This window comes from Cebus imitator, unplaced genomic scaffold, assembly GCF_001604975.1.
Source record: "Cebus imitator isolate Cc_AM_T3 unplaced genomic scaffold, Cebus_imitator-1.0 Scaffold294, whole genome shotgun sequence".
NCBI lineage: Eukaryota > Metazoa > Chordata > Mammalia > Primates > Cebidae > Cebus > Cebus imitator.
This window is the reverse complement of record NW_016107609.1, coordinates 469,734-491,798: the sequence shown is the minus strand read 5'-3', so window position 1 is coordinate 491,798 and position 22,065 is coordinate 469,734. Positions and strand designations below refer to the sequence as shown.

At 42.7% G+C, this 22,065-nt stretch overlaps 1 protein-coding gene across 9 annotated transcripts in view; it reads right to left on the bottom strand.

Moving 5' to 3' along the window:
- The window catches only part of ELMO1 (engulfment and cell motility 1), a 457,713-nt gene that overhangs the window by 19,011 nt on the left and 416,637 nt on the right, over positions 1 to 22,065 (bottom strand). For all 9 annotated transcript variants that reach the window (XR_005196005.1, XR_005196006.1, XM_037729109.1 and 6 more), the window contains 3 exons: positions 21,408 to 21,571; positions 13,865 to 13,977; positions 4,323 to 4,430 (listed from right to left, as the gene is read on the bottom strand). Coding sequence is in view for 7 of the 9 variants with exons in the window: in XM_037729109.1 (XP_037585037.1) it covers positions 4,323 to 4,430; positions 13,865 to 13,977; positions 21,408 to 21,571 (385 nt within the window). In the remaining 2 variants the exon portion in view is untranslated. The remainder of the gene's footprint in view (positions 1 to 4,322; positions 4,431 to 13,864; positions 13,978 to 21,407; positions 21,572 to 22,065) is intronic.

The window sequence follows — 22,065 nt, the reverse complement described above, 5'->3', positions numbered from 1 at the left end:
TCACTTCAGACATTCAGGAAACTCTTTGATTGCTAATATCTGTGGAAGGAAGTTTAATTGTGATTTAAAACAAAAATACAACTGAAAAAGTAAATGTGGCCGCCCACGATGAAAACAGTTTCAGCTTTCATCATTGGGATCCAAGTTCAGGCAGAAACCATTCAGAGGAAGTAGCTAGTAAGCCTTGAGCACTTGCTGTGTGGATAGCTCCACAGTAGAAGCTCCTGTGGGTAGAGATATGGAGGAGGTACAGGCTGATCTCAGGATAGTTGCATGAAGAATCTGATCTCTTTGGCCTAGCTGATCAGCCACATGGCATGGAATGGTGAGGAGAGATGTGCCTTTGAAATCAGAGTGCCAGGGTTTGAATTCTACATCCACCAACTGCCCCTACTACTTTGGGCTTAAATTCACAGAGCCTTAGTTTCCTTGCCTGCAATGTGTAACTCTAACATTATCTATCCCATATGGTTGCTCTGAGAGTTAAATCCTGTTGCTGGAGCTGAGATCATTGTTGGCTTTTAATCTAGGCAGTACACAGTAGTGGGTGAAAATCTGGGCCATGCAGTTAGACGGTTACATTCAGGTCTTTGCTCTACTATTTACTAATCTTATGACTTTGAATGCTACTTAATCTTTCTGTATCTCAGTTTCCTTTCTGTAAAATAAGGACAATATTATCTACCACTTTAGGTTGTTGAGAATAATTTATGTAAAGCCCTTAGCACAGGGCCTGCAATATAGTAAGCACTCAATAAATGCCATTTGCAATTATTCCTATTATCAATAATCTGAGTGAATTCTTTCTGTAGATGGAGGGACCTGAATTATTTGCTGTGCTTTGGTGACCCAAATTGCCCATGATGCCTCCCTTTGTGGCTGCTCTCCTCATGCACTGGATCAGGCTTAATCTCAGCATGGGAGGGGGTGAGCCAGTGCTTTCCTCCCTGCCCCCTCTGATGTGGAAGTGAGGAATGCTGGCTTAGATTCTTTCAAAGGGAAGCAGTGAGGAAGCCAGGGCATGGCTGGAAAGCAATGGGGTCCTATGTTTTTTGGGGACAATGGCAACCTGTAAGTCATCTTGGGAGGGATATGGGGAGAGAGGGGATATCAGGAGATATTGATTTTCAAAGGCCAAATTTCCTGGCAAAGTAAAAGAATACAAGAAGAAAGATTTCCTAAAGCTTTGGAGAAGAAGATAACCAAGAAGAGGCCCTCAATCCTCAAATGCACTATTTGTATTAAAAAAACTCCATTATACTATTTGATTTATCAAGAGCTCAGTATTCAGCACTGATTAACTCAAGGGGCACAAGACCACTGGGCCTTGGTCTCAAGAGAGAGCAATGGTATGTGGCAAGAGCAATGAAACTGAACATTAATTAAAGGCACAGCTCATTTTTCCAGTGGAATGAGGTTTTTGACTTTTAAGAGTTCCAAAAGGGTGACTTTTGCTCCAGGCAGAATGCAGAATTGGAATTAGATGCAAACCAAGGTGGCAGGCCTGCAGCAGCAAACTTCAGCCTCCTAGGCCGGGCTTTTTTGTCTCAGGCACATTATTGCTTCATTTCAATTCATTAAATTAGTATACCCTTTTCTCTAGCACGTATGTGCAGAAGGATACAATCTTACCAATACACACACACACACTCTCTCTCTCTCTCTCTCTCTCTCTCTCTCTCTGTCACACACACACACAGGCACACCCCCCTCCCACAAGATGTGGATAAATACTTGTACGGACAAATAGATCAGCAAAAGTATGCATTCTTAGTTCATCTTGCAATGGATAAACTGTTTTTGGAGCAGCTCTTTGGAACTGCATTTCAGAGGAAAGGGGTTGCTAAGAGTTTTGGAGGCATGGTCAGGAGGGGCTGTCATAACCCCCTCAAGAATCAGCCTCACTCAGTGGTCACTGCAAAAAGTTGTATGGAGGTTTGCAGCTCTGGCCTTGCTCTCCTGCATTCATCCTGGCAAGCCATCTCTCCCTGGCATCAGCAGCTCTGGTTCAAAGTTAGTTATTTTTACCCTGGAGTCTTGAGGGTGAGGGTCTTAGCAGAGCTGAGCGGCATCAGCTTGCTGGCAAGCCCAGGAACTGCCCCTATACCAGGCTCTGCTGCTGTGGCTGCCAATTTCCTAGGTAGCTGGCCAGTTAGCACGGGGGTGCTGTGCTAACAACTGGCAAACCTGTTGGTCAAGTGCCTATCTTTGGGTTGAGAAGTGATTACATCCCTCTGAACATGGGGCTAAACACTATGTCCAGTTAGGGGAGAGCAGATTCACTGGACCATATGGGGAGTCAAGCTGTGTTTGCTCTGTCCTGACCACTTTTCCCCTTGTGACAGGTTAAAAATGGGGCTGTGGGGAACCTCCTGGGGAGCTGCTGTTTACTTCAACTAATAATAATCTCTAACTCTTTCTGTTTAACCACTGCAGAGCAGTGATGTGGACATTGCTGGCCTCTGATCAGTTCCTAGTTCTCAAGGCAGTTTACACCAGTGAGCTAATAGCAAATGCAGAAAAATGAGGACACTGGTGTGAGTTTTTCAGAGAGCTAATTTAGTTTAGCAGAAGGGACTGTCTTTTTTCTAAGATTAGGTCCTTCTTACTTTTTTTTTTTTTTTTTTTTTTTTTTTTTTTATTAATGTTTTTTTTTTTTATGAAAAGGTTGTGACATTAAATTTTAGTTAGATTTTATTTTTTAATATTCTTTTTTTTTTTGGCCCAAGTTAAAAGTTAGCAACACATTATTAATTTACTTAAACATTTTTTTTAAAATTATTAGTGAAGGGCATGATTGGGAAATCAGAGTTCTCAAACTTATGCTTGTCAGAACTGCCTGGAACATCTGTTAAAAGAGGGATGGCCAGTCCCCGTCCCCTGAGTTTCTGATTCAGCAGGACTGGGGGTGGGGTCAGAATGTGCATCGTTAAGAAGTTCCTAGGCGATACTGCTGCTGACGTTCTGGGGACCACATTTAGAGAATCAGTGGTCTAGCCTGCCCAAGGTGCGGTGGGGAAGGCTTGAACTGTGGAGGGAGGGTCCTCACTTACAAGTGGAAGCCCAGGACATCCCTAACTCCTGCCCCAGGGCAAGGAGGCACAGACAGTGTCCCAGACTCTCTGAAGCAGTGGATTTCAGATTTCTTTCTCTAACCCCTGACTAAGGGAGCCAATAATGTAGGCTGGGAAGAAAGTTCTCCTATGAAAGAAAACAAGATTGCTTTCTGAACTAGCTGATACTACAAAGACCACACTCTCCCATTTTTAAGCTGGAGAAAGAGAATGTTCCAGGCTGTCTGCCTGAGATGTCAGCACAGAGTCTGAGTGTGTCAGGAAATTTCCTACTCATTGGTTATTTTCACCTTCAATGGCCATGAGCTGTAAGGAAGATAATCCAGATTTGACTTTCATGGGCCTGAGGGTGATAGGGCAGAAGGTGTGAGACTCTGGGTAAGGAGTCTGTCAGGGACACACTTATCTGCAATGTCAAGGTGACTTTTAAAGGTCATTTAAAAGTGCTCTGAATGTTTTCTCCCTCTTGGATTTTTCTACGTGGGATATCCTCTGAGGCTACACTCATTTTATCTCATTTATTCTCTAAATTAATTTATTACCCTTGTGTATTTCAATGTTTCTATAATACTCGTTTAATTTGTATGGTGAACACTGTTAAAATAACCGGCACCTGGCTCCGTGTGGGGCTAAAAGAATCCTGCACATTACTGTCTCTTCAAAAGCATGTATGTTACAACAGACAACATGCAGAAAAAGCCAAAAAACATACAAGAGAAATACTTAGCAAACAGTAGAGGTAACTGATCATCAATTTTCAAAGTGTCCAAGTTACTTCTTGGGGGTAAACTAGCTATATTCAGATCTGCTATTAACTCTGTGTCATAACTATGGGATACATTAAATCGTAATGAATAAATGTTGTAGGGGTCAGGCATATAAGCAATTAAAATAAGAAATTATTTTGGGTTTTCAGAAAAAGACAACTGAAAGAGTCAGGTTTGTACTGTTTTTGCTCCTTGACACAGCACCTGGATAAATAATGTAAAAAGTGGATGTTTGAACCCCAAGTTTACATCGTTCAGTTAAGATACATTTGCATCCATTTCACATGCTCCCCTGTTCAGTTCCAAATCCGAAGTCCATCCAGGTCTTGTACTTGATGAGATGGCTCAGGCCAAGACTTACAACCAGATGAGATGTGTTCAAAGGGCTTACTTAGGCTGATGGTTTTGCTGCATGGTATACTGCAACCAGGAAACAACCAACTGACTGAGACTCAGGCCTCTGCCAAGGGGAGCTACTTACGTTTGTCCTGCAAGGAATCGTGGGGCACTTCTCCCTGAGGACTCTCTTCTAAATCTCCGTAATGCAGGACTTTGTGATTTGGCGAAAGCCGACAATACCAAAACTTGTCTGAGAGAAAAAACACAAGTTTACAAGGTAAGTGATTCTGGTTTCTAAAAATACTAGCCTGGTTATTTCTTAATACTCTTCCCTGGAAGAACAAGCAGTTCATTTGATTTTAAGTCTTGAGGGAGAATAAATTCTAGGGCCCTGGGCAGTAAGTTCCCCTTTGATTTTGATAGTTATCACCAGTCCTGCTTGGCGTGCATTTGGTAACCATTAGTTAAGTCATCCAACCCTTCAAGCTCAACAGCAATAGATTTTATGAGGTGGCGGTTTCCAGAGGGTATTTTATCACTAATGATAACCACCATAGGAACTGCTCCGTATTCATTCAGGCCTGACAGAAGAGGGAGGGAGATACAGATAAAACCAGATTTCTCAGAATGTTTCTGCTTCCCCTTTCCTCTCTGAGAATTTTAGACTGTTGAGATAGTTGTATCCAAGGCCATATTTTAGTTGATACAACAAAACCCTACCCTAGGCTACCATACACACATTAACCATGAACAAATCGTTAGGATATTGGTGATACATATGGTGGGTGCGATTCATGAGGAAATCATCTAAATAATTCAGAGATTTAGCCAAAGAATGGGGACATGAACAATCATTCTCTCTAATTCCCAGAATTTACTTCTCTGAATAGGCATGACCAGGGGATTAGGGTCACTGTCATAAACAACTTCCTAAGCTTTACCACCTCAGTCTCTCAAAAGTAAGAAGAAATTTTGAGTAAGTCTAGGAGGCAGGAAGAAAGAGGCAAAGAGCACTGTTTATAGATTAGGGACTTGAACTGTGACAGCAATGCTTGCACATCTCTCAAGGCTCTGTTTAGATGCTGTCACCTCCGGGAAGCCCTCTTTGATCACTGCAGACAAAGGGCCTCTCCTCATCCTCTGAGCTTCTTTAAAATCTTTGTACCACCCATTTGGCTTGGACTGGCACTATTGGAGCCTACATGTTAACAACTTAGTATTTCCCTTTATCTGCCACAGACCCTAGGTAAGCAACTTGCCGTTGAGGGTGTATTGTGAACAATTAATACTGACAGGAGAAGGAGACTCCAGCCCTGACAGTGTGAGGCACACTATCTCTCTGATGACAGTCAACTGTCTTCATAATTGCAATGGCCCAATCTCTTAGCACAGCGCCTGACACATAAAAGTTGCCCAGTTGGCATCAGCTAAGCTGATAAACGAAGACCCAAGGGGACCTGATCAAAATGCCTAAGGCATGCAGTATGTGTCACCTACAAGCCCCTTTGCACCACTGTGTGGTTGATACCCTCTGTGGTCTTGGTTGAGTTACCTCATTACTGTGCCTGAAATATAATTTGTTTTGAAGCCACATTGACTAAAAAGCTCTTCATTATATTTTAAGAAAAGTGGTTTTCTATCTAAAATTGCTGTTAGTGCAAACCCATGTTTTAATTATGATTCTTTTAATAGAAAGTGAAGTTTTAAGAATGGAAGTAAAAGCCACACAATGAACAAAGAAAATGCCCAAATTTGATCCACAAAAGGAGAGTGTCTCTGTGGTTCTTATCTTCCTTGTCTTTAAATAGACTTTGAGAATTCTGAAGTGTAGTCAGAATATGGCAATCCATAGATTTAAAGAAATATGAACTCTGGTGGAAAAACTTGAGCGGGAAAAAGCCCATTTAGTAACTAGGAAAACATTTGAAATTATTAAATTTCAAAATTATGCTATGTATACAGCAAACATGGGTCATTGTTCTGGGAGAGCATTTCAAAAGGAGAAACCAGTTATTCTCTGAGTAATTCACAGACATTTAAATTAGGCAAATGTGTACTTATGCATTTTTCATGAGGAGAACAACTTTGGGAATTTGACTTGTAACTCACAATAGGAATTGTGAATTGCAGAGTAGGAGACAATGCTTTTAGAACATCAACAGTGCTCTTGGGGGCCCGTGGGGGCTGCCTCTCTCCACAGGTCCTTTCCTTTGCCCTACATGGTTGTGGTGACCAGAAAGCCAGCTGGAGAAATCTGTTGTAAAGCTCTCCTTTCCCTGCTGCATCTAGGTTATATGTTTGGCTAAGTGAGCTACTTTAGGGTGATAGAGGCTGGGAAGGAAGACAGTCAGAAGTGGCACTTGGACATGCTGGGCTTATTGTGCGTTAGGTCTTAGCCTGTGCTTTATAGGAATCCCTGGCTTCTCAAGCTGGGGTAAGTAAACTCTAGGGGTCAGCAGTGGGTCTTGAAGCCAAGCCAATGTGTCACAATCAAACAAGATCAATGACACTCAATTGATTTTGAGAGGAGGAATTAAGAAATCTAACTGGTGCACAGTATAATACAAACATACATTATCATAGAGTAAATTACACAACTTAATATTCATGTGTAAGATATATTGATTTGTAAGACTTCAAAAATTTTGCTGCATCTACTTTCAGAATAAATTTGTTTATCCAATGAATACTTGCTGAGTGGTTGTGTCTACAATGTACACAGCACTCTACTAGGTGTAGCAAAACATCATTAGAATGGAAGGCAGACATGAAAGACAAAGGCAAGGAGCTCAAGGAAAAGGAGCTCCCTCAGTTCTTCATGGCAGCTACAGAAAGATGTTGTTTCCCAGGTCTGGGAAGTAGGCACCGGGACAAATCAGCAAGTCTGGCTATACTATAGGGAAAAACAGGAATGCAGAAATCTCTTGTGCAACATATTCTTATATTCAGAAGTGATTAGAGAACAGTGGCTATTTATCAGAGTTCCGAGAGGCAAAACAGCCATCTTCCTTGCAAAGTTACAGTTGATATTTGTTTAAAGAAAACCCAACGGTCTGCAGCAGACAGATTTTCCTCCTTTCCAAAGCTTACATTCCCTTGACTTGCATGACACCATTTTGCCCTGGTTTTCCTCCTACCTCTGGCTAATTATCTTATCCTATACCTGTTCATATTTTTCTCTCTACTACTAAAACGATAAAAAGCAAAAGATTGGCACATCACAGATATAAGTGATGTGTTCCACTCCCCCCTATCAATTAGAAAGTCTTGGATGGATGACAAAATATTGGAAAAAGGGCTTGAAAAGGATGAGAAACTTGTCTTGTCTCATAATCACATGGGAGGCTACTCAGCCAGTATCTTCCTCAGGGTAAAACTGGAGTCCTTAGCTTTGGAAAGCTTAGACGTTGCATACTTCTGTGTTGAAAGGAGAGCTGCTATAAGGACCCGCACCGTGCGTCAACATGTTGGGTGAGACAAGTTTCAGTGTCAGCCACCAGCGGCAGCTTGATTTGCAGCTTCTATTATGACAAGAAAAATGTGTATTTTCCTTTCAAAACCCAGCATGATGTTACTTGTTCCTCTATTCCTCTGGGCAATGAAAGAGTGAATTGCGTCACCAAAAGCAATTAGCAGGAAGCAGTGAGAACATTATCGAAGATTGTTTACTAGCATTTAAGGAGAAAATAAGAGTTAATATGGAGGTCTTCCAGCCAATTACTAATGAGAATACGTTAATAGCCGCTGCTTCATCTTCAAACCCAAGACAAAATATGGGGACAATTTAGAGTTTCAATCTTTTTTTTCTTTGAGTGTGCGTGTGTGTGTGTGTGTGTGTGTGTGTGTGTGTGTGTGTGTGTAGGATAAGAGGGAAAAGCTGATTTCAGAGCTTACAAGCCTGGTAAGAAAGGCTGATTAAAGCTATCCCCAATGTCACATAGATTATTATGGACCTAATAACCACTGTCAACAGTAATTTTTGCAGTGCCATCCAACAGAACTTCCTGCAATGCTGGAAATTCTCTATATATGTTTTATCCAATACTAAGAAAAAAAATTTAAATTTTCTTTAATTTTAAATAACTTAAACAGCCACAGGTAGTTTTGTCAGACAGTGTGGCCCACTGTCCGTCTTCATCATCCAGGCTGAAGATAAGCTTGGGGCTGGTCCCCAGGTCTGTAGGAGAGCCCAGCAAGCTGAGCAATAGCTACCACTGGTGGGTGTGAAATGCCGGCCAGTTCAGTGAGACACAGGGTACAGCAAGAACCAGCCCTGAGACTCAACCGTGGATTCAGGACACATCTTTGTCTTGAGCATAGAGCCTGCCGTCGGCACCTGGGGGCTGACCCAGGGAGCCCAGAGAGTCCTGTGTTAGGGAGGACAGACTTTTCTAAAAGATGTCTTTAGAACACTTCCATTAGGATTCTGAATTTTCCTAAGGATAACCTAAAATGTGCCAAGTCAGAACAAGGCCGGCTTTCTGCCTAAGGTCCAACCTTCCCAAGTCACAAAACGAGAGGAACCCAGCAATGTGTTTAAAGGGAAACGTCATCTTTCAGGCGATGAGACCCAAGTTTTTTTGTTGGTTCAGAAAAGGGAAACAACTATCGATACAGACAAAGGGCATTCTGCTTTTCAAATCTTCCTACTTAACTGGCCTTTCTTTAAAAGGACAGATTGGTGTTTTGATTCTGAATTCTGCCTCCCTGGACATGGTTACTCACAGCAAATGACACAGGAGTCCCCAGACACTTTCCAGGATGATTGGGTCTAACAGGTGCCTTGAAGTCACACACACCTGCATTACACACCTGGCCCTATGGGGCCTTGGCCTAATTATAAAAACCTCAGTAATCTCTGTTCTTCATATGTCTAATATGGTCATAATTATATGAGGAAAACACACATAAAGTATGCATCCTACGTCTTCCAGAATTGCTTCTCAATAGAGATTTGTCCTTTCCTGCTCTTCCAGTCAATGGTAGTCCCTCTTGTCCATACCACTGCCCCTCCATCTTTTGGGAATAATGATTATGTATTATTCTGATCTATTGAGAAGTGTCTTTTTTTTCCTGAAAATGAACTGGCTTTTCTTCATTTGAAAATATGTATTTATGTATACCTGCCTTTTTGTAACAAACTATTAAAATTTCAACCAGGGATAGAGGAAGGAATGACCTGCTCCCCCCAACAGGGCATAATGATTACCGTGCCTGAACACACCACTTGGCCCTAGATCTTCTGACAGGGCCTCAAGAGCAATGTAAGATATACCAGCCTTGCTGGCAGGAGTGGTAGGCACGCATTTTGCCCAGCAACGAGTTCCAAGACAAGCCTGTCATGTCAGCACTTAGGCAATGCTGGTCAATGAAACAGACACTGTCCTCCACAAGAGGTTTCATGTTATCACTTCTTCAAATGATTTCCAGTGGTAGCCCTGGGCTCTTACCAAGGCCGTTCAATGCAAGTGATTCTGAAAGACCTTCATCTATGAAATACAAGGGAAGTAGGGGGCAGTTCTTAAGCCTATAGATTCTCATGAAGCAAACACTGGCTGGTGTCATTTGGATCTGTGTCCTCACCAAATCTCATGTGGAATTGTAGTCCTCAGTGTTGGAGGAGGGTCCTGGTGGAAAGTGACTGAATCATGGGGGCGGAGTGCTCATGAATGGTTTAGCACCATCCGCCCCTTGGTACTGTGTAGTGATAGACTCCTTATGAGGTCTGGTTGTTTGAAAGTGTGTGGCACCTCCTCTCTCCCCCTCTTCCTCCTACTGTGGCCATGTGAAGCTCCTCGCTCTCTCTTTGTCTTCTACTATGATTGGAAGTTTCCTGAGGTCTCCCCAGAAGCAGAAGCTGTGATGCTTCCTGTACAGCCTGCAGAACCGTGAACCAATTAAACCTCTTTTCTTTATAAATTAGCCAGTCTTAGGTATTTCTTTATAGCAATGCAAGAATGGACTAATACAGTGTCCCTAATACAGACAGCTTCTGGAGTTTTATCTGAAATCTCTCCTATAGAAGTCCAGGCAACACAGAAGCGAGGCAATTTCCATGCCAAGGATTCTGTGACCAGAGCTTATACTTCGTGGTCGGTAAGTATAAGCTCAGGAAGAGAGTGGAGTGATGCCGGTGTGTGGCCTCCAATGCCATTCTACCTCCTGTGTTTAGAAAGATATACTCTGGCCAGGCGTGGTGGCTCACGTCTTTAATCCCAGCACTTTGGGAGGTGAGGCAGGTGGATCACCTGAGGTCAGGAGTTTGAGACCACCCTGGCCAACATGGTGAAACCCTGTCTCTACTAAAAACACAAAAAATTAGCCAGGCATGGTGGCAGGTGCCTATAATCTCAGCTACTTGGGAGGCTGAGGCAGGAGAATTGCTTGAACCTGGAAGGCAGAGGTTGCAGGGAGCCGATGGTGCCATTGCACTCCAGCCTGGGTGACTGAGTGAGACTCTGTCTCAAAAAAATAACCCCCAACATCTATATTCTGAGGCACTACAATCTAAAATTAATAGATTTTAGATCTATTAATCTAAAATCACAACATCATTAATGAATGTTTGATAATCTGCCAAGCATCAAAGTGCTATAGATGTATAATTTTATTTAAACCTTACGGCTGTTTGATAGAGGAACTAACATCATCCCCATTTGAAAGAAGAAGAAAGAGAAACACAAAGACATTGAACAGACTGCCCAAGGCTACCCAGCTAGGGAGTAGGGAACAGGAGCTTCAACTCAGCTTATTATGCCTTTGGAGATATATTACCTCCCAATTCTAATGTGGTTAGAAGTCTCAGAAACCCAGAACTGTGAATGTCTACATCTGACTATTCCAGTAGCAGCAGAGTTGCACATGAGACAGGTAGAAGGACTGGCAAGCATCAACTCGGGGACCTTCTAGCCAAATGTGGCACAGTTGAGCTCTCTCTATTTGTTCCTTCACTTTTCAGTTCTGTGGAACTGTAAGTTTTTTCATATTTTCCCTTAAAAGGTTAACTACTTAAATTCACATTCACTCATCTGTGTCCTCCTCATTGTCAGACAAGTTTAAAGTGAGTATGGCCCTGGCGCCTACATTGGGAGCGCCTGTTCCTTAACCTACGATGGCATCAGGCAGGCGGTTGTCCAGCCCAGTCTGAGATCTCACGTAGAAGCGCATCTTTCTCGAAGGGATTAAAAATGTCATGTTCTCATTAATCTGTGTAAATCTAAATGGAATGTTTTGATGGGGTGATAGGAAACCAATTTCAGCACAGTCTGCTTTGAATCCCTATTTTTAAGCACAGAGCCACTCACCAGATTTCAAATCCATTTACCAAATACCAAAAAGTCTTCCTTTCTGCACTCGGAAGGATGATTTTGTATTAAACACAGATGGTCATGCTCCCTAGGGAGCTCAACTCATAAATGTATAATCTAGATGCTAATAATTTTTTGTTCAGGAGGTGGTTCATTTTTAGAAAATTGGAAAAATTTACAGATGCGGGACTAACATTTTTCAAACAACAACAATAAAAAGCCTGTTAATTATTCCATCTAGCAACAGGATTATTCTGATAGAACCTACCCATTTCAACCCAGTCAGGGAAGTCTCATGACGCAGTAGACCAGAGGTTAAATTGGTGCTAGGAGCTACGTTGTGAAGGTTTTTAGCAGGGCAGCAGTAGAGACACTGGGTATCTATTTGCCATTTCCCATCCCCAAACTTCTGTGCCCTTTGCCCAATGTCAAGTAAGTAAAAATCTTACAAATCATCTTTATGGGGACAATATATTCTGAAGACTGATTTTTCCAAAGGCAATAAAGACATCAGCGCATACAATCGACTCTCTGACTAAATGAGCTCCTGGATCCCCTAATCCTGTCCTCCCACTTTACAGATGAGAACCTGGGGCCTTGAGAGGTCACATGTCTGTCCTAAAGACACATAGGTGGTGAATTAAAGAATTGAGAAGCCTGGCACCAAGTCCACTCACTCTGGCTCACTGCTTTTTTCCTACACAATCTTGCAGAATAGTAGCTGCCTTTGTTTGTTGTTTCTTGTTGCTACATTCATAATTGTCTCTCTTCCTCATGATAACCTTAGGAGACAGGCATTGCTATTCCCATTTTAGAAGGGGAAGGTGCCCAAGGTCACACCGCTGGATAGGTGTAGAGGCAAGACCGCACCCTCATTGTCCGGCTCCAGGGCTCTGTCCTTGCCACTGAGCCCTGCGGTCTTCTTGGAACACCGTTTACTCTGACATGATGCCTGATGCAAGGAATGCAAACAGAGGAGGACATAAACTCATCCTTCAGTGGTTTGAGTTTGCTCTCCTGCGGCAAGAGGGAAGGAGGAGTTCCCTCTTCCACTGCCCTCACTAATAGGAGGTTTTCCCTATAACTCAGCCCTTATTATTCTGCCCATTGTCTTCTCCTGAGGCTCAGCTTGAAATTCACTCTAACAGTTTCTCATCCTCTGCGAAGAACCTGCATTTTCATTCCTCCAGGAAGTTCTGTCTTTGGAAGTTCCTCAGTGTGATATTTAATGGTGACACATGAAATACTGCCAATTTACTGAATATTCAGCACAGGGCAGTTAAAGTGAATGGCTGGGGGATGGGTTCAACTGACAAACACAAAATGATTTTGTCATTAGTGGGTGAGCTCTGTGGCTGAGCGGGGCATCCAGCAGGTTTCAAAATATCTGCCAAAGTTTCTCCTGGGCCATAACTTGTGTCCTTAGCATAGTTGCTAATGCCTGTGGCTTGCTCCTGCTTCTTATTCAATCTCCTTGCCTCTTCCCAATCTTATTTTTCAGTTTTATGTTCTGGCTGTTTGCTTCTAGGAGAGTGTGGCATGAAGATGGCTGTGCAATCAGCAGCATGTCAAGAGGGCAAGCAAACAGTCAAGGATGCTTTACTTGTCTAGGAAAGAAACAGCTAGACATGTTTCCCACCTGTTGGGTCTAGTCTTTTGACATCCACTTGGATTTGACATTTTGAAGTTAGAATTTATAGAATTTATAGAAACAATTCAGAAATCTGCCTTGAGAAATTATGTAATTGATTCTACCCTATCTTAGCTCACTGTTACCTATATCCCTGTATAACATAATTCTGTCCTAGAAGAGAAGCAGTGTGGGGGATTTGACCATAGGGTCATCCAAGATGAAAACTCAAACCCAACAGTGAGTGCCAGCTCTCCTGTGGCAAGGAGAGCCATTAAAAGGAAGAACCCTGGAGCTGTGGGGTTTGAATCTTGTTCTTCTGTGACTTTGGGCCAGTTTCTCAGCCCTTCAGTCCCTCCATCTCCTAATCTGTAAACTGGGCATAATCCTAGTAGCTACTTCCTAGGGTTATGGTGAGGATAAAATGCATTATAAAATAATGTTTTTGAGAAATACCTGGCACAGGGTAGGCTCATATACATGTCCACCCTTGCTGATACCACCACTAGCAGATTTGTGGCACTAAATGGCAAAGAATGGCTCTTCATTTCTGTGGCTCTTCTGGTAACTGTAGACTTTGATTCTCTCTGGGTGTGCATGAAAACCAGAAACAACCTCGACTGCTATTCCTGTCCCGAGTACAATGCTGCATGGCCTACCCTTAAACCAACACCGTGCCCTGTGATTCTCCAGGTAGCAGGCCACTGTTTACCCCACCCACCTGTGGAGTGTCCCCAGAAACAATACCTTGCCTCCGCCGGGCGTTGAGTTTCCTAAAGCAGGTCCCTTCCACAAGGCGGTTCAGGCGTTGCTGTTTGATCAGCTCTAAGATTTCTGGCTGAATCTTCTCCTTTAGTTCCCTGTGAGAGGAAAAACACATATATTCCACAGCATGCCTTGAGAAGCAGAGCTTGGCTTGGTGGGCATCATGGGCAGGTGGGCAGGGGAGAACAAGTGCATCTTTTCATGAGCTTCCAATACCTCCAAATTGGCACTTTAGAGGTGTTTAAGAGTCAGTGGCCAGGGGCATAAGTACAACAACACAATAGATTCTGTGACACTTACAGAATTCCACAAAAGCACCAGCCACTTCAGTGATGTTTTTCTAGAAGAAAGTGTCCTGAAAAATTTCTTCTTTTATTTTACAAAGCCATATATGTAAATTTATGCAAAAATCGACTCAGTGCTACTAAAGCAAAAAATCCTTGGCTAACTTTTTGCCCCCTACACCAGGTAAACTCTGAGTGTATTTGTGTTCTGATTAATAAACAGGGATATTAGGCAACCACATGATGACTATGCCACATCAAACACTGTCTAGTGAGCAAACCACAGGACCACCTTTGCTTCCAATTCCATCATTCACAAATGGGGACAACAACAGTGTCCCAGATTCTAGCCCACAGAGACTAAGATAATGATGGGATAAATGAAAAATTATTTGCATCTTGTCTCAGGCTAATGCGATATAATTTAGTTTGAGATGCACTATGCTGCAAAGATATCATGATAGAGTGGAATGGTTTTCAAATCTGTTTTTTTAGAGCAGAGCTTTTCATCATAGGAAATTTTATGTAGCTCTCTAGCATTTGAGTCTAGTAAAGCCAGAACTGTTCTAGTTGAAGCTGGACAGGGAGACCCAGAGCCCATTCCTTATAACAGTGTAGCAGGTATTGGCCAGAGCCTAGATCTAGAAGTCAGAAGACGAGAGTTTCAGTCTAGGCTCTGCCCATGACTAGTATTTCAGGTAGCTCATCTAAGTGTCAGTTTCTTCATTTATAAAATGAGAATAAGAATCTTTCCTGCTGTGACTCCCACATGAGACAGAGTACAAGTCTCTATTAAGCACTGAGCAGGAATACAAGGCACGACTGAATTCGCTTTCATGACATTCCCTCCTTTCCTCAAGCCAAACAGTCCATAGGCCCATATTACCCTGTAGTCAGGCCTCATACACTCAACAGCTGCCACCTGAACTCTGGATTTGCGCTGACACTGAACTGCAGGCAGCTTGTTCTCACACGGTGCTCCACTCTGAGGAGAGAAAGGTACTCCTGCTTGGTGAGCACTTGCTATGAGCCGGGTAATGCAATATGCAGTTTTAACTCATTTAATCTTCCTTCCCTCCTTGCTCAAAATAACAGCTTTTGGGGTAGGTGTTAATATCATCATTCCCATCTTACAGAAGGGGAAACAACTCATGGAGGTTACATGTAGAATATGGGCATAGACTCAGGCCTTCCTTGCTCAAGCTGCTTTGATTTACTCATGAGAAAAGAGAAAAAAGTTACGTAAAAGGATGAGGCCATCTAACAGGGTATTCTAGTACTCCATTAATACATTTTTTTTCGAGGCTTAAGTGCCCTCAAACATTCTTTCATTTGATACTGTTCCAACTGAACATCTATAAAGCATAATATGGAAATTCAGCCCTAACAACAATTTGGGACATTTGTAAAGCCTTCTCTGTGCAGGTCTCTTAGGGTCTCATCTCAGGCTTTCAGATCACTAAAACTATTATTGGCACTCAGCTCTTCTAAAATGGACTCAGTAAATTGCAGCTTTGATGAAATCTGCACTGAGTGAAAAAGAAAGTGGGTAACTGCTAGGGAGTTGCACACAGCAATAAATCACCGCTCCCAACTTCTAAGTCCAGGTAACCAGGCAGAGACAAAGGCATGGTACCAGAGGATGGAGAAAATCTGAAGAAAGAGTTTTAGAATTTCATCAATTATTAGGACACACACACACACACACACACACACACACACACACACACACACATATATATATATATATATATATATATATATATATATATAGTTTTTCTAGGCCAGGGTTGAGTTATTAAAATGGAGATGGAGAGGAGGATGCAGTGATGAAGACCAAGGGAAGGAAACAACTGAAGGAATTCCAAGTAATCTTAATTGATGCTTTATGACTTTCTCGTATAAGACCCAGAGGTGCCTGTCACAACACATTTCATCGTGGAACTATATTCTGAGGATGTACTATCAGAGTAAGAGAGTTTGCTGCTATAAGAATTACCTCCTTTTTTTGTTATAAGCCCGAAGGACTCCAAAATGTGATTAGGCAACGAGGGAAACGAGATGAAGCAATTGCCCTCTGAGGTAAGCCAGGTAATAACCCCATTGGCTATAACTGGGTTTTGAAATTCTGAGCTTGTGGTCAGTCAGGCCAGGGTCCTAGGTTTAGTAGCTTTGCTTTGATAAATATCTTTCTCATTCTATCCAAAGGCCTTGCCAATAAATAAAAGGAAGAATATTAAAGGAAAGAGGATTTAAAGAGTGTGTGAAGAGCAGTTCAAAGTCCGGCACTGGAAAATAATTTCAAGATCAGGACCAGTGAGGCCACTGTCATACACAGAAGGCAGACAGCACCATTACACTGGTGAGATTTCTTCTTTGATTTGGGGTCTGCTCTACTGAGCAACTACCTACTGTCCATCTCTCTGCCAAACTCCAGGCTCATCTGTCTGTCTAGTTGGATGTCTCGTAGCTTCACATATCTAAAGCCAAACTCCCGATCCCCTGCTTTACTCGCCCTATCCTTTAGTTGTTAAGGCCCAAAACCTTGAGTTCATCCTTGACTTCTCCCTTTCTCTTACACCCCTAGGTACTTTCTAATCAATCAGGAAATACCATTGTCCTTTCTTCAAAATGGATGCCATTTTCAGTGCACTATAATCATTTCTCATCACCTCTTGCTTGAGTTATTGAAATAGCTTTCCCATTGATTTCCCTGCTTCCAAAAACTTGCTGTCTTAGAGCCTATTTCTAATACAACATCCAGAGGGATTATTTAAAGACCTAAGTTACATCACATTAGTCCTTTCCTCAAAACCCTCCAATGACTCCCCAACAAGGCCGTGTGAAATGAGGCTCCCTGTACCTTTCTGGTCTAACCTCCTATTGCCCTCTCCGACTTGGTTATTCTGCTCCAGCCATATTGGCCTCCTGTATATTCACTAAACACCCAGACCTGCTCCAACCTCAGGGTCTTTGCACTGGTGGTTCTCTCTGCCTGGAATACCCTTCTCCCAAATACCCACATGGTCTGCTCCCTTAGTCCCTTACAAGTCTATCAAATGGCACCATCCTAATTAAAGAGAGCAACTCTAACCAACCTATTTAGAACTGCACTCTATTTCCCTTATCCTGATTTGTGACTTCACTGCATGCATCCCCTCTTAACAAGCTATCATCTTGTTCACCATGTGTATTGCCTGTCTTCTCCCTACTAAAATATAATCACTGTATTATTTATTATATGTGGGGGAGGGAAATATGTCTGTTCTCTTCACTGCTGAATTACCAATGCATAGAATAGTGGCTGGCATGTGGCAGGCACTCATTAGATATTTGCCAGCTGTCGGAACACTGAACATTGTATAACTGACCAGACTGTTCTTGCATTGGTTATGAGAAAGCTTTGAGTGAAGCATGTGTCTGATCTTTAGCGAAGATGCAGATTTGCAGAGTAGGTGTCCTGCTTTATCCCTGGCTCTGTTTGATTTTGCTTTTCTTTATCCCTGGCTCTGTTTGTTTTTGCTTTTCTTTCTCACTGATTTCTATTGTACTTTCTAAGATAAGGGAGAGATATATATTAATACAAATACATGCACAGTGTCAGTTTTATCATTTACGTATCAACAGTATCACAACTTGTTAAATTCTGGTAACAGGCTAATGAGAGAGAACATTTCTTCAAGTGGATATTATGTCCCAGGCATACGCTAAGTGCTTTTCATGCATCACTTCGTCAAATCCTTGTGACAATCCAATGATGTAGACATGTTTGATATCTTCATTTTCAGAGAAGAGAAAAAGCAGGCTTAGAATGAATTACATAACTTGCTTATGGAGTCACATTTGTAAATGACCCCAGGCTAGTCTGATAGCCAATTGGGTCCAAGTTTTACACATTTTGCTTCTCTGCTTCACTGATGTATGTACTTGTGTCTCCCCTTCTACAACATAGTATTAGATGACCGATTTTTTGACTATTCAAGCAGTTTATATCCATTAACTCTGATTAACTGTGTGGATGGACTTACCTTCCCTGGTAAGTTACACTAAATAGGACATAACAAATACCTCCTCTTTGAAATAATTAGTCAAGGGATAAGAAATTAAATAGAGCTGCTTCAACCCACTGAATATATATTCCCCCAAAATATTTATTCACATGGAGTTTACATTTTTCTTCTCAGGAAACATAATCATTTTATAACAACAGGGTGTGTGGCTTAAGGGGTGTGCATGGAGCTGAGGTTTGCCACCATGCTGTGTGTGGCATATACAGAGGCAGGAGGGTGGCCTGATGGCTAGTGGGATTCCCCACTGGTGTTCAGGTCCCAGCCAAGTTGCTGTCCCTGTCTGAAAAATAGAAAGCTTGAACTAGATGGCCTTAATGGTGATTTTTCATCTTCAAATATCCTAACCCTCCAGCTTGGGTTAGATTAATCTCTGTGCTCTTTCTTCCCGTAACCAAGCACTGAGCCCAGTCTATGGTAAATACCCTACCCTAATCCCAACCTGTAACAGAGGGACACTGTCTCTGGGTCTTTGCTTTCCCCCAGCACCTTGGGCAGAACCTCGCATGTAGAAGTTTTTCAGTATGTGTTTGTGAAATGAACAAATGAATGAAAACAAGCATACATGGTCAAATGAATGAAAACAGGCATACAGGGTGTACTCCTTTCTCTTAGGTGACTTGGGTTTATCGTGTGAGCCATTTTGGCAGAAGTTAGACTTCAGGTAGCCCCATAATGAATTCCTATCTAGCACATCACTGTAATAGGCAAAACATATCGCAGCCACCCTCTGCTGGTTTCAGAAGCTGGAGTAATTATCAAACTGGTCCCTGGCCCTTCTGCTTAAAGGCTATGGCTCCTAACCACTCTTTGTGACTTTGCTGCAGCTACAGATATCAAGAACTCCCATGGGCCATGGTACTTCTTGGTCCATGGCCCAGGGATGATGCAAAATGTCTTACATCCATGCAGGAGATTTCCTTTATATTTGCATTGTTTCTCCTTGCTTAGAAAATGCACAGATAAGAACTTCTTATAATAAAGGGGAAAGAAACTTCAGAACATCACAGGCAAAGCCTTGGGAAGTAAAGATATAAAGCCAAAGCAGGAGTAAAATGTTCATACTTGCTGTGAGGTTAACACTCTTACTTGGAACAAAGTCAAGGTCAAATATTAATTCAGAGTCACTTGGCTTTAACGGAAGTGATTCCTCAAGCATCCCTTTAGGTTGTAAGACATTATCAAAAGCATAATAAAGTGTCCTATCTTTACATCTGCTGAAACATGTTATTAAATTCAGTGTACTGTAGGCCCTGGGATGTGGCAAGAAGCCATCATCCCTCTTTGCAGGTGAGAAACTGCATCTCTGAGGAGCCAGTGACTTATCCAGAGTGCATCCTGCTTGGTGTTTCTGGCTGTTACCGTCTTCTGGATGAGGACCAATGCAAAACCCCAGCAGTGCCTCTTGTCAAGGCTTGCTGGTGCTCATGCAGGCATGACTTAGGTTTTGCAGTGATGAAGCCAAAGTACCTTGGAAGCATTTGCCCTCCTCTGCTGACTAACTTCATGCCAACTGGTCTGCTGGGGTCTACTCTACAGTTTCTAACAGTGCTTCTTGAGATTGGAAAACAAATGCACAGTAGATGTTACAGCTTGGCTATTGCCCTTTTAGACTTGTGCACTTTTTTTTAATTGTTTTTTTTTTGGAGATGAAGTTTCACTCCTGTTGCCCAGGATGGAGTGCAATGGCACTATCTTGGCGCACTGCAAATTCTGCCTCCCAGGTTCAAGCGATTCTCCTGCTTCAGTCTCCTGAGTAGCTGGGATTATAGGTATGTGCCACCACACCCAGCTAATTTTGTATTTTTAGTAGAGACAGGGTTTCTCCATGTTAGTCAGGTTGGTCTTGAACTCCTGACCTCAAGTGATTGCCCACCTCAGCCTTCCAAAGTTCTGGGATTACTGGCATGAGCCACTGCACCCAGCCCTGTGCAGTTTTTTAACATCATTTCAGTCTCTCACATGCCAAAGGAGCTCAGGCAGGGCAAACAACTATTAGCTGAGGGGTTACTAGACTTGAGGCTAGTCTAGGCTCCTCCACTTGTTAGCAAGGTCCTCCCCCCTCCAGACTAGCCTTTGCATAGGAATAAGCCCTGCCTATCCTAGCCTTTGCATGGGAATGAGACCTGCCCATCTCATAGGGATGTGAAGAAATAAAATATCATGAAAGGTGCTTTACAAATTGCCAAGCATTAAAAGTGTCAAATACTGAAGAACAACAAACAAAAAGAGAAAGAATCAGAAACAGAGAGAGTACTTGTGTGTGTGGTGGGGGAGCTTATTAAGTATAGGCTTCAGAATTACAACTATGTTGCAAGTTGGCTTCATGCAAAAGCTCAGAAGAAGCTGTATGCAGTCTTCCGAGGACAACATGAGAATAAACATCTAACACCTATGCCTTTCCCTATTTTTTTTCTCTTTAGGGTAACGAAATTGACCTAGCTCTTAGAAATGGACACGGGAAAAGAAACAGGGCAGTTCTAAGAAAAGATGAAGCAAGAAAAATACCCCTCATGTGTGAGTTCAGAACATTTTAAAGATGGGAATACATGAAATTTTGCAATGGTTGCAAGTGGAATTTCTTGCAAAGCCCTGTAAAGTGGGGCCTGCTGCCTCCCCATGGTAGGCCTGTAGGTTCATAGTCATGAAGGCCATATAGCATGCTCCAATGCCAACTCGTGCCAACAGGGCAAAAGGAGGTAGATCACTCTCTTCATCTCAAGCTCTCACTCCCAGTCATTTGGACTCATGCCACTTCCGCTTTCATATTGCTTTAATTATGGATGGACCTCATTCTGGCTGGCTCAGAAGGTCTTGCTATTCAAAGGGGACCCACATGAAATGCAGTTTTATGGGCCAAAAGGAAAAAAAAAATGTTCCAAGTGTTGAAAAAGATCCAAACTTTGTAGCTACAAATTCCTGGAGGACTTGTCACTAACTGGGCCAACTCCTGGTTTAGATTCATTCTTGCAGCCCCTGGCCCTCTCCACTCAGCCCAGCCCTTCCTCAAGGAGCTGCTGAGACTCCCCTAACTAAATGGAGATCCCTTGGAATGTCTTCTGCTGACCTTTCCTAAGGAGCTCACAACACAGCCCAGCTTTGTGATAGGTGATCATTCTAGAAATAGTAGGTTAGAGTCTTTTGGGAGATAGAGGTCAATACGGGGTAACTTACAAAATCGGGCGGGACTGGAAGTCTTCCTGGTTCATCCTCTCAGACTGGCGGATTTTCAGGATCTCGGTGTAGCTCAGGTTCTGCAGTTTGCTCTTGAACTGGTCCAGGGAGCTAGGCTTGGTTGTAAGTGCTCTCATAACCTGCTCCTTCACCACCTGCATTACCTGCGACGAAAGGAAGACCATCATTTTCCTGGGGGCTGACCTTTCCCATTCAGGAAAGTCTCCGAGTCAAGGGTTCCCTGTTTCCCTGTTCCCCTCTGCATGCACATTCAGCATGAACCTCGAGCGTGCTTTTCCAAAGGGTAAACTTCCATTATGCCCATCTTCCATTTTCTCTTGTATTGCTGGAACACAAGGAAGGAAATGGATTGACTAACGGGGAACTGGTGGGGTGGGAAAGCTCTGGGTGGGAGGTGCACTCCACTCGCTTGACATGTTATGTGAATGCTGCTGACTCAACACTGTAAACAATGCCAACTCAAGAGTCAGGAATGAACGGAGGCCAAGCAACAGCTAGAGCCCTGCATAGTAATTATTTTTTTCCAGGAGAAAATCGCTGAGATACAATTAACTGTGGAAGTTTGGTTGGTGCTGGTTCAAATGAATATGAACAGATTCTCATACCCCTCTCTCCCAGACTGCCTTCCCCATGTAGT